Source organism: Oncorhynchus mykiss, chromosome 27 (genome assembly GCF_013265735.2).
Source record: "Oncorhynchus mykiss isolate Arlee chromosome 27, USDA_OmykA_1.1, whole genome shotgun sequence".
Lineage (NCBI taxonomy): Eukaryota > Metazoa > Chordata > Actinopteri > Salmoniformes > Salmonidae > Oncorhynchus > Oncorhynchus mykiss.
The window spans coordinates 50,479,922-50,492,757 of record NC_048591.1 but is presented as its reverse complement, the minus strand read 5'-3'; the positions used below and the strand labels follow the sequence as shown (position 1 = coordinate 50,492,757).

General features: G+C 43.3%; 1 protein-coding gene across 1 annotated transcript; it reads left to right on the top strand.

Moving 5' to 3' along the window:
- Nucleotides 1–2,262: 2,262 nt before the first annotated feature.
- ttc36 (tetratricopeptide repeat domain 36) lies at nucleotides 2,263–10,181 on the top strand. Its single transcript, XM_036965680.1, has 3 exons — nucleotides 2,263–2,482; nucleotides 7,251–7,439; nucleotides 9,781–10,181. The coding sequence occupies exons 1-3, from the start codon at nucleotides 2,377–2,379 to the stop codon at nucleotides 10,047–10,049; spliced, it is 564 nt and encodes a 187-aa protein (XP_036821575.1). The 5' UTR covers nucleotides 2,263–2,376; the 3' UTR covers nucleotides 10,050–10,181.
- Nucleotides 10,182–12,836: the final 2,655 nt, after the last annotated feature.

Sequence of the window (12,836 nt, the reverse complement as noted above, 5' to 3'; positions counted from 1 at the left end):
CGTACCCTGCCTGTACCCTACCTGTACCCTACCCTACCTGTACCTTACCTGTACCTTACCTGTACCCTACCTGTACCCTGCCTGTACCCTGTCTTTACCCTGCCTGTACCCTACCTGCCCGAAGTTCTCTACTGACCCCTTACACTTAGTCTCAATTTGTCCTGCTAGGTGACCTAAACTGGGACATGCTTAAACCACCTGACCAAGTCCTAAAGCAATGGGACTCCCTAACTCTTTCTCGGATTATTACCAATTCCACAAGGTCTGACTCCAAACACCAAGAAAAGGCTACACTCCTTGGTGTCATCCTCACAAATAATCCTGATAGGTGTCAGTCTGGTGTTTTCTGTAATGACCTGTCTTGATATGTCATAGAAGCTGACTAAAAAACTTTAATGAGCAAGCCTTCCTTCATGACCTGGCCTCTGTAATTTGGTATAGAATCAGCTTGATCCCCCTCTGTTCAAGATGCTTAGACATTATTTATTTTAAATATTTTCAGTGGTATTGTTAACTCCCATGAAGAAAAATATAATTGAAAACAGTTCCTCCACCTCAAGAATTTAATTTGGAACACGGCTCGGCACACACATGTTCAGGATGACTGGCTCTCGTTCAGGCTTATGAGAAAAAAATGTACTCGTGCTAACCAGTGGGCCCAAAGTTAGTTACTTTAAGGAGCAGTTCTCTCTCTGTGGGTCTAACCCCAAGAAGTTCTGGAAAATGGTTAAAGACGTGGAGAATAAACCCACCTCACAGCTGCCCACGTCCCTTAAAGTTGATGATGTGGTTGTTAACGACAAGTTGCACATGCCAGAGTTTTTTAATCACGACTTACTCTCGAGCAGCTAGACGTTCTTTACCATTCAGCCATCAGATTTGTCACCAATGCACCTCTAAGGACACATCACTGCACTCTATTCTCCTCTGTAAACTGGTCACCTCTGTATACCCATCGCAAGACCACTGGTTGATGTTTATTTATAAAACCGTCTTAGGCCTCACCCCCTTATCTGAGTTATCTGCTGCTGCCCTCATCTTCCACAAACAAGACCCGGTGCGTAGCGTGGGCTGACCAGTAGAAACTTGTGCGTAGCGTTGTCTAACCAGTAGAAACTTGTGCGTAGCGTTGTCTAACCAGTAGAAACTTGTGCGTGCGTTGTCTAACCAGTAGAAACTTGTGCGTGCGTTGTCTAACCAGTAGAAACTTGTGCGTGTGTTGTCTAACCAGTAGAAACTTGTGCGTGCGTTGTCTAACCAGTAGAAACTTGTGCGTAGCGTTGTCTAACCAGTAGAAACTTGTGCGTGCGTTGTCTAACCAGTAGAAACTTGTGCATAGCGTTGTCTAACCAGTAGAAACTTGTGCGTAGCGTTGTCTAACCAGTAGAAACTTGTGCGTAGCGTGGGCTAACCAGTAGAAACTTGTGCGTAGCGTGGGCTAACCAGTAGAAACTTGGCTAGTCAGGTAGCTAAACGTCTGTCTACTGTCGTCGGGGCATTGGCTGGTCAGGTATATAGAGGTCCGTCTACTGTAGTCAGGGAATTGGCAGGTAAGGTAGCTGGTCAGGTATATAGAGGTCTGTCTTTCTGTCTGTCAGGAATATAGAGGTCTGTCTTTCTGTCTGTCAGGTATATAGAGGTATGTCTGGTCAGGTATATAGAGGTCTGTCTGGTCAGATATATAGAGGTCTGTCTGGTCAGATATATAGACGTTCTGTCTCTTTGTGAATATGAAAACGCATCTGGAAGAACAATAATAATGTTGTAACTAAACTGTTAATGTTTCAGACTCCATATTTTATACACTTCATACATTTAACGTCACTATAATTGTGAAAGTGGCTGATCTTTACAGTCATGAATAAAGACTCACAGAAGTGTAGATGGACTGTACAAACAAGATGCCTGTGTGTGTGTGTGTGTGTGTGTGTGTGTGTGTGTGTGTGTGTGTGTGCGAGAGAGAGAGAGAGTAACAGGAGCACTGCCTCCTCTATTCCAGCACCATTTCAACTTAAATATATAAACTTCTTCAAATCAACAAGGCCATACAGTATGCTTTGTCTGATACACTGAAAACAAACGTAAAAATATCCATTCAATGTTGCTCAATATCATGTGGCAGTCCATGGTGGGGATTTCTCTGTGTGCGTGTGTCCAGTGTTTCAAAGTATACACTCACAGCAGAGTTTATGTCTGAGTTAACCAAATACAGATGTCCTCTCTGCCCAATGATCTCAAAGTCTGCCTGTTTCCACCCCCTGCTTCGATTGGTTGAGGAGAAATCTGTGAGAATTTGAGGAGAAAATGCACCCCTCTCCCACCACTTAGGATCGCAATTCCACTACTCTGCCTTCTGCTTTCCACCCATCTGGAACAATGGCTTCAGCCCATGACAGAGCTGTACTTCAGGCCATCTTTAACCCCACCAGCCCGCCAGGAGACGTCCCTGGGTTAAACCAAGAGGAGGAACTGACAGACGATGGTGAAAACCTTTTTTTACAATGGATTTAGTTGTTAGTAGTTATCATGTGTGTTAGTACTTATCATGTGTGTTAGTACTTATCATGTGTGTTAGTACTTATCATGTGTGTTAGTACTTATCATGTGTGTTAGTAGTTTTCATGTGTGTTAGTAGTTTTCATGTGTGTTAGTGGTTTTCATGTGTGTTAGTAGTTACCATGTGTGTTAGTAGTTACCATGTGTGTTAGTAGTTTTCATGTGTGTTAGTGGTTATCATGTGTGTCAGTAGTTATCATGTGTGTTAGTAGTTAAGTGTTAGTAGTTATCATGTGTGTTAGTAGTTAAGTGTTAGTAGTTATCATGTGTGTTAGTAGTTATGTGTTAGTAGTTATTATGTGTGTTAGTAGTTATTATGTGTGTTAGTAGTTATCATGTGTGTTAGTAGTTATGTGTTAGTAGTTATTATGTGTGTTAGTAGTTATCATGTGTGTTAGTAGTTATCATGTGTGTTAGTAGTTGTCATGTGTGTTAGTAGTTATCATGTGTGTTAGTAGTTATCATGTATGTTAGTAATTATCATGTGTGTTAGTAGTTATGTGTTAGTAGTTTTCATGTGTGTTAGTAGTTATCATGTGTGTTAGTAGTTATCATGTGTGTTAGTAGTTATCATGTTTGTTAGTAGTTATCATGTGTGTTAGTAGTTATCATGTGTGTTAGTAGTTATCATGTGTGTTAGTAGTTATGTGTTAGTAGTTATTATGTGTGTTAGTAGTTATGTGTGTTAGTAGTTATCATGTGTGTTAGTAGTTATCATGTGTGTTAGTAGTTATCATGTGTGTTAGTAGTTATCATGTGTGTTAGTAGTTAAGTGTTAGTAGTTATCATGTGTATTAGTAGTTATGTGTGTTAGTAGTTATCATGTATGTTAGTAGTTATCATGTATGTTAGTAGTTATCATGTATGTTAGTAGTTATCATGTGTGTTAGTAGTTATCATGTGTGTTAGTAGTTATCATGTGTATTAGTAGTTATGTGGGTTAGTAGTTATCATGTATGTTAGTGGTTATCATGTGTGTTAGTAGTTATCATGTGTTTTAGTAGTTATCATGTGTTTTAGTAGTTATCATGTGTGTTTGTAGTTATGTGTGTTAGTAGTTATGTGTGTTAGTAGTTATCATGTGTATTAGTAGTTATGTGTGTTAGTAGTTATCATGTGTATTAGTAGTTATGTGTGTTAGTAGTTATCATGTGTATTAGTAGTTATATGTGTTAGTAGTTATGTGTGTTAGTAGTTATCATGTGTGTTGGTGTTTGTTGTGTGTGTTGGTGGTTGTTGTGTGTGTTGGTGGTTGCTGTGTGTGTTGGTGGTTGTTGTGTGTGTTTGTGGTTGTTGTGTGTGTTGGTGGTTGTTGTGTGTGTTGGTGTTTGTTGTGTGTGTTTGTGGTTGTTGTGTGTGTTGGTGGTTGTTGTGTGTGTTGGTGGTTGTTGTGTGTGTTTGTGGTTGTTGTGTGTGTTGGTGGCTGTTGTGTGTGTTGGTGGTTGTCTTGTGTGTTGGTGGCTGTTGTGTGTGTTGGTGGTTGTCTTGTGTGTTGGTGGTTGTTGTGTGAGTTGGTGGTTGTTGTGTGTGTTAGTAGTTATCGTGTGTGTTGGTGGTGGTCATGTGTTGGTGGTTGTCGTGTGTTGGTGGTTGTCGTGTGTTGGTTTGTCGTGTGTTGGCGTTTGTTGTGTGTGTTAGTAGTTATCGTGTGTGTTGGTGGTGGTCATGTGTTGGTGGTTGTCGTGTGTTGGTGGTTGTCGTGTGTTGGTTTGTCGTGTGTTGGTGTTTGTTGTGTGTGTTGGTGGTTGTTGTGTGTGTTAGTAGTTAGCATGTGTGTTGGTGGTTGTCGTTTGTTGGTGGTTGTTGTGTGTGTTAGTTGTTATCGTGTGTGTTGGTGGTTGTTGTGTGTGTTGGTGGTTGTTGTGTGTGTTAGTTGTTATCTTGTGTGTTGGTGGTTGTTGTGTGTGTTGGTGGTTGTTGTGTGTGTTAGTTGTTATCGTGTGTGTTGGTGGTTGTCGTGTGTTGGTGGTTGTTGTGTGTGTTAGTTGTTATCGTGTGTGTTGGTGGTTGTCATGTGTTGGCGGTTGTTGTGTGTGTTGGTGGTTGTCGTGTGTTGGTGGTTGTCGTGTGTTGGTGGTTGTCGTGTGTGTTAGTAGTTATCATGTGTGTTGGTGGTTGTCGTGTGTTGGTGGTTGTCTTGTGTGTTGGTGGTTGTCGTGTGTTGGTGGTTGTCTTGTGTGTTGGTGGTTGTCGTGTGTTGGTGGTTGTCGTGTGTGTTAGTAGTTATCATGTGTGTTGGTGGTTGTCGTGTGTTGGTTTGTCGTGTGTTGGTGGTTGTCGTATTTTAGTGGTTGTCTTGTGTGTTAGTAGTTATCATGTGTGTTGGTTGTCGTGTGTTAGTAGTTATCATGTGTGTTGGTTGTCGTGTGTTAGTAGTTATCATGTGTGTTGGTGGTTGTCGTGTGTTGGTGGTTGTCATGTGTGTTGGTGGTTGTCTTGTGTGTTAGTAGTTATCATGTGTGTTGGTGGTTGTTGTGTGTTGGTGGTTGTCTTGTGTGTTAGTAGTTATCATGTGTGTTGGTGGTTGTCGTGTGTTGGTGGTTGTCTTGTGTGTTGGTAGTTGTCGTGTGTGTTGGTGGTTGTCTTGTGTGTTAGTAGTTATCATGTGTGTTGGTGGTTGTCATGTGTTGGTGGTTGTCTTGTGTGTTGGTGGTTGTCTTGTGTGTTGGTGGTTGTCTTGTGTGTTGGTGGTTGTCATGTGTGTTGGTGGTTGTCTTGTGTGTTAGTAGTTATCATGTGTGTTGGTGGTTGTCGTGTGTTGGTGGTTGTCTTGTGTGTTGGTAGTTGTCGTGTGTGTTGGTGGTTGTCTTGTGTGTTGGTGGTTGTCATGTGTGTTGGTGGTTGTCGTGTGTGTTAGTAGTTATCATGTGTGTTGGTGGTTGTCGTGTGTTGGTGGTTGTCTTGTGTGTTGGTGGTTGTCGTGTGTTGGTGGTTGTCGTGTGTTGGTGGTTGTCTTGTGTGTTAGTAGTTATCATGTGTGTTGGTGGTTGTCGTGTGTTGGTGGTTGTCGTGTGTTGGTGGTTGTCGTGTGTTGGTTTGTCGTGTGTTGGTGTTTGTTGTTTGTGTTAGTAGTTATCATGTGTGTTGGTGGTTGTCGCGTGTTGGTGGTTGTCGTGTGTTGGTGGTTGTCGTGTATGTTTGTAGTTATCATGTGTGTTGGTGGTTGTCTTGTGTGTTGGTGGTTGTCGTGTGTTGGTGGTTGTCTTGTGTGTTGGTGGTTGTCGTGTGTTGGTGGTTGTCGTGTGTGTTAGTAGTTATCATGTGTGTTGGTGGTTGTCGTGTGTTGGTTTGTCGTGTGTTGGTGTTTGTTGTTTGTGTTAGTAGTTATCATGTGTGTTGGTGGTTGTCGCGTGTTGGTGGTTGTCGTGTGTGTTAGTATTTATCATGTGTGTTGGTGGTTGTCTTGTGTGTTGGTGGTTGTCGTGTGTTGGTGGTTGTCGCGTGTTGGTGGTTGTCTTGTGTGTTAGTAGTTATCATGTGTGTTGGTGGTTGTCGTGTGTTGGTTTGTCGTGTGTTGGTGTTTGTTGTTTGTGTTAGTAGTTATCATGTGTGTTGGTGGTTGTCGCGTGTTGGTGGTTGTCGTGTGTGTTAGTATTTATCATGTGTGTTGGTGGTTGTTGTGTGTTGGTGGTTGTCGTGTGTGTTAGTATTTATCATGTGTGTTGGTGGTTGTCGTGTGTTGGTGGTTGTCTTGTGTGTTGGTGGTTGTCGTATTTTAGTGGTTGTCTTGTGTGCTAGTAGTTATCATGTGTGTTGGTGGTTGTCTTGTGTTGGTGGTTGTCGTGTATGTTTGTAGTTATCATGTGTGTTGGTGGTTGTCTTGTGTTGGTGGTTGTCATGTGTGTTGGTGGTTGTCGTGTGTTGGTGGTTGTCGTGTATGTTTGTAGTTATCATGTGTGTTGGTGGTTGTCTTGTGTGTTGGTGGTTGTCATGTGTTGGTGGTTGTCTTGTGTGTTGGTGGTTGTCGTGTGTGTTAGTAGTTATCATGTGTGTTGGTGGTTGTCGTGTGTTGGTGGTTGTCTTGTGTGTTGGTGGTTGTCATGTGTTGGTGGTTGTCTTGTGTGTTGGTGGTTGTCGTGTGTGTTAGTAGTTATCATGTGTGTTGGTGGTTGTCTTGTGTGTTGGTGATTGTCGTGTGTGTTGGTGGTTGTCGTGTGTTGGTGGTTGTCGTGTGTTGGTGGTTGTCGTGTATGTTTGTAGTTATCATGTGTGTTGGTGGTTGTCTTGTGTGTTGGTGGTTGTCATGTGTTGGTGGTTGTCTTGTGTGTTGGTGGTTGTCGTGTGTGTTAGTAGTTATCATGTGTGTTGGTGGTTGTCGTGTGTTGGTGGTTGTCTTGTGTGTTGGTGGTTGTCATGTGTTGGTGGTTGTCTTGTGTGTTGGTGGTTGTCGTGTGTTAGTAGTTATCATGTGTGTTGGTGGTTGTCTTGTGTGTTGGTGATTGTCGTGTGTGTTGGTGGTTGTCGTGTGTTGGTGGTTGTCGTGTGTTGGGGTGATGTGCTGTTTCATGTTCATCATTTTGTAACATATGTGGTTTATTCTGACTCCAGAGCATTTATATTCCTCTTAAAGTTATTTCAAAACTGGATTATTCCTGTGTGTATGAATGTCTGGTGACTCCACTGTTATTGTTGTCCAGTCTTCTATACCATGCACCTGTCATTCCATTAGAACACTGTTTATCTGTCTCCTCCAGACAGTGGCTTTGAGGTTGGGCTGCTACAGCAGGTCAAAGAGCTGGAGATGGAGGGGGTTGCAGCAGCAGAGGCTGGGGATCTACCCATAGCTCTGGAACGGTTCAGCCAGGCCATAGACACACTGCCGCAGAGAGCCTCTGGCTACAACAACAGGGCCCAGACCAGACGACTCCAGGAGGACACAGAAGGTAGTAGGCTGCTGAGGCCACCTATAAAGTGGCTTGGGAAAGTATTCCCCCCCTTGGCATTTCTTCTATTTTGTTTTCTTACAACCTGGAATTAAATTGATTTTGGGCGGATTTGTATCATTTGATTAACTCAACACACTTTTTTTTATTGTGAATCAAACAAGAAATCAGACGAAAAACTAAAAACTTGAGCTTGGATAACAATTCATCCCCTCAAAGTCAATGCTTTTTAGAGCCACCTTTTCTTTTGGGGTTGGCACATCTAGCCACCACGATTCTTTCCCCATTCTTCAAGGTAAAACTGCTCCAGCTCCTTCAAGTTGGATGGGTTCCACTGGTATACAGAAATCTTTAAGTCAAACCACAGATTCTCAATTGGATTGAGGTCTGGGCTTTGACTAGGCCATTCCAAGACATGTAAATGTTTCCCCTTAAACCACTCGAGTGTTGCTTTAGCAGTATGTTTAGGGTCATTGTGTCATGTATTGTCATGTTGTGTCTTTCTGTCCTTTCCTTTCACCCTGTCTCCCTCTGCTGGTCGTATTAGGTTACCTTTTCTCCCCCGCTTTCCCCCAGCTGTTCCTTGTCTCCTCTGACTACCCATTCACCCCGTTTCCCACCTGTTCCCTTTTTCCCTCTGATTAGGTCCCTATATCTCTCTCTGTTTCTGTTCCTGTCCTTGTCGGATTCTTGTTTGTTGTGTTTCATGCCTGAACCAGACTATCGTCATGTTTGCTGTAACCTTGTCCTGTCCTGTCGGAATCTGCCGGTCTATCTGAGCCTACCTATGTTTGGTTATTAAAGAAGCTCTGTTTAAGTTAATTCGCTTTTGGGTCCTCATTCACTCACCGTAACACATTGTCCTGCTGGAAGGTGAACCTCCGTCCCAGTCTCAAATCTCTTTAACACTGAAACAGGTTTCCCTCAAGAATTTCCCTGTATTTAGTGCCATCCATCATTCCTTCAATTCTGACGAGTTTCCCAGTCCCTGCCGATGAAAAATATCCCCACAGCATGATGCTGCCACCACCATGCTCCACCTTGGGGGTGGTATTCCTGGGGTGATGAGAGTTTGTTGTGTTTGCGCCAGACATAGCATTTTCCTTGATGGCCCAAAAAATAAATGTTTGTCTCATCTGACCAGACCTTTTTTTTTGTTTTTTTTACATTTATTTAACTAGGCAAGTCAGTTAAGAACAAATTCTTATTTCAATGCCTAGGAACAGTGGGTTAACTGCCTTGATCATATGTTTGGGTAGTCTCCCACATGCCTTTTGGGGAACACCAAACATGTTTACTTACTTTCTTCTGGCCACTCTTCCGTAAAGCCCAGCTCTGTGGAGTGTATGGCTTAAAGTGGTCCTATGGACAGATACTCCAATCTCCGCAGTGGAGCTTTGCAGCTCCTTCAGGGTTATATTTGGTCTCTTTGTTGCCTCTCTGATTAATGCCCTCCTTGCCTGGTCTGTGATATTTGGTGGGCGACCCTCTCTTGGCAGGTTTGATGTGGTGTCATATTCTTTCAATTTTTTTATGGATTTAATGGTGCTCCGTGGGATGTTCAAAGTTTCTGATATTTTTTTATAACCCAATCCTGATCTGTACTTCTCCACAGCTTTGTCCCTGACCTGTTTGGAGAAGTCCTTGGTCTTCATGGTGCCGCTTGCTTGGTGGTGCCCTTTGCTTAGTGGAGAAGTCCTTGGTCTTCATGGTGCCGCTTCTGAAAGTCCCCAGAAAGGCCACAGACTCTGGGGCCTTTCAGAACAGATGTATATATACTGAGATCATGTGACAGATCATGTGACACTTAGATTGCACACAGGTGGACTTTATTTAACTAATTATGTGACTTCTGAAGGTAATTGGTTGCACCAGATCTTATTTAGGGGCTTCAAGGGGTGCATGCATATTTTTTTTTCACCTCACCAATTTGGACTATTTTGTGTATGTCCATTACATGAAATCCAAATAAAAATATATTTATATTACAGGTTGTAATGCAACAAAATAAGAAAAACGCCAAGGGGGTGAATACTTTTACAAGGCACTATAGAAGGGCCAGTCACCATACTTTCACTTTCATATCACCCACTATGCAGTTTTCCATTGTGGTTTACAATCTACATAATTTACAGTTCAGTACGTTATGAAATATGTCTCTGAAATCACCCACATGCGGTGACAGTGTTCTACCTAATATAAATGTATGGGGATTTTTGTGATCATATCAACCACATTTTCATTTTAAAACCACATGTCCTTGAAAGTAACCCTGTTAAAGTCTACATACAAACACTTGTTCTCGCCGTTTGCATAATCTGTGGGTTCTGTATTCCTCCAGGAGCCCTAGAGGACCTGGAGCGTGCCATCGCTCTGAGTGGGGGTGTAGGGCGTACAGCGTGTCAGGCTCTGGTCCAGAGAGGCCTGCTGCTGAGGCTGGCCTGCCAGGATGATAAGGCCCGGGAGGACTTTGAGAGGGCAGCCACCCTGGGCAGTGAGTTCGCCCGGCAACAGGTAGTGGTTCTGAATCCGTACGCTGCCCTCTGCAACCGCATGCTGACGGAGGTCATCAACAAGCTACGCAACCCGGAGGTGTCAGAGACACAGTAGTCAAAGGACAAGACTTACCACCCCAACACTGGCAAACCAGATACATTTATTTGTATCACTTGTGCATGCATTACATTTTGTCTTGAGAAATTAATTAATAAACGTTTACGTTTTATTGAAGGTGAAAGATTTTATTGAGTTATCCTGAGTCATTCTGTGGAATTCAATCAATCAAATGTATTTATAAAGCCCTGTTTACGTTAGCAGATGTCACAAAGTGCTATACAGAAACCCAGCCTAGAACCCAAAACAGCAAGCAACGCACATGTAGAGGCACAGTGGCTAGGAAAAACTCCCTAGAAAGACAGAAACCTAGGAAGAAACCTAGAGAGGAACCAGGCTCTGAGGGGTGGCCAGTCTTCTTCTGGCTGTGCTGGGTGGAGATTATAAGAGTACATGGCCATTAAGGCCAGATTGTTCTTCAAGATGTTCAAACGTTCATAGATGACCAGCAGGATCAAACAGTAATCACAGTGGTTGTAGAGGGTGCACCAGGTCAGTACCCCAGGAGTAAATGTCAGTTGGCTTTTCATAGCCGAGCACTCAGAGGTCGACACAGCAGGTGTGGTGGAGAGAGAGAGAGAGGGAGAGTCAAAACCTGTTGAGTGTGTTTGTTGCAGTAATAGTGACTGTTAGGCACCTATGGTATTGTAGTCTGACCTGTGGAGAGGTTTAAAATGCTTTCCAGATAGATAAATCATGTTATCTCCAACTGGCCCGGCTGGGAAGGGAAAGGGAACGGAAAGTGCATGGCATTGTTATCCCTCATGTGATCCCCATGTGGTCCACTAAGTGTCTGGAATGGAAGGGCAGATGCTTGGCGAATCCGTGGCTAGCTCTGTGGCTGGCGGCGTGGCAGGCTCCATGGCAGGCTCCGCGGCTGGCTCTGTGGCAGGCTCCATGGCTGGCTCCGTGGCAGGAGCCAGCCATAACACACATCACGACAAGAGAGACACCACAACACTACATAAAGAGAGACCTAAGACAACAACACAGCATGGTAGCAACACAACATGGTAGCAGCACAACATGGTAGCAACACAAAACATGGTACAAACATTATTGGGCACCGACAACAGCACAAAGGGAAAGAAGGTAGAAACAACAGTACACCACGCGAAGCAGCCACAATTGTCAGTAAGAGTGTCCATGAATGAGACTTTGAATGAAGAGATGGAGATAAAACTGTGAAGTTTGAGTGTTTTTTACAGCTCGTTCCAGTCGCTAGCTGCAGGGAACTGAAAAGAGGAGCGACCCAGGGATATGTGTGCTTTGGAGAGCATATCGGGGTGTATACAGAGGTATCAGACACCTTATAAACAGGCTTAAATCTGGTTTCAAATTCTTAAAGAATTTCTCAAAACAAAGTTGTTGCCTGTCAGTTTGTTTGGGCACTTTGCTTTGGAGAAAAGCAAAGCTGGAGGAGAGGAATTTGTTACAGACTTGACTTCCATATTTAGCCACAGGGGGGCAACAGTGTACAATTTATCAGGGAAACCCAGTTGCCAGTATGTTGATGCCCTGGCATTTGCAGCCCAGTATTAATGCTTAAAGGTGGGTAGGGCTAAGCTGACACTTTCCTTGAGATTTCTTTCCAGGTGGGGAAAACTTTCATTGCCTGGATTAATTCCTCTGTTGAGATAATTGAGTTGTCATCAAGTTTTGGCAGGCTGATGGAGTCAAAGAAGGCTGAAATATCAGAACTGGAAGCCAGGCTGATGGAATCAAAGAAGGCTGATACATCAGAACTAGAAGCCAGGCTGATATAATCAAAGGAGGCTGATACATCAGAACTAGAAACCAGGCTGATGGAATCAAAGGAGGCTGATACATCAGAACTAGAAGCCAGGGTGATAGAATCAAAAGAGGCTGATACATCAGAACTAGAAGCCAGGGTGATAGAATCAAAGGAGGCTTATACATCAGAACTAGAAGCCAGGGTGATAGAATCAAAGGAGGCTGATACATCAGAACTAGAAGCCAGGCAGATGGAATCAAAGGAGGCTGATACATCAGAACTAGAAGCCAAGCTGATAGAATCAAAGGAGGCTGATACATCAGAACTAGAAGCCAGGCTGATAGAATCAAAGGAGGCTGATACATCAGAACTAGAAGCCAGGCTGATGGAATCAAAAGAGGCTGATACATCATAACTAGAAGCCAGGCTGATAGAATCAAAGGAGGCTGATACATCAGAACTAGAAGCCAGGCTGATGGAATAATCAAAGAAGGCTGATACATCAGAATGTTGTATCCAGATGTCCACTACATTCCTGTGGGATGTTGCAGTCTCCAGATGTCCATAAGATTTGTGTGGGATGTTGCAGTCTCCAGATGTTCACTAGATTCCTGTGGGATGTTGCAGTCTCCAGATGTCCACTATGATGTACCTTGTGTGTCCTGTAGACAAGGACGAAAGCTGAAAAGAATGTTTTTTACAAAAGACAATAACAATACCACTTGCCTTGGAGGAGATTCATCAATTTGAGAAATGCAGTTGGGTTATGTCAGCACCATGTGATTTCAAGTGCTTAAATAGAATACCTCTTTTACGCGAGTGCCAGAAACATGCACAATCCACAAGACTAATGTGACACCTTATACATCTGACTGATTCCCAAGATCGTTTCCTGACATTTATATGCAAGAGCATTTCAAATAAAACGTGTTAAACATGCACGTATTAATTCAAATAGAACTTGTCTGGCAGCAGAAAACAAAAACCGAACACAGGAACAGACCCCCAGAGAAACCTGCTCTCCCCACTATTCCCCCAGAGAAACCTGC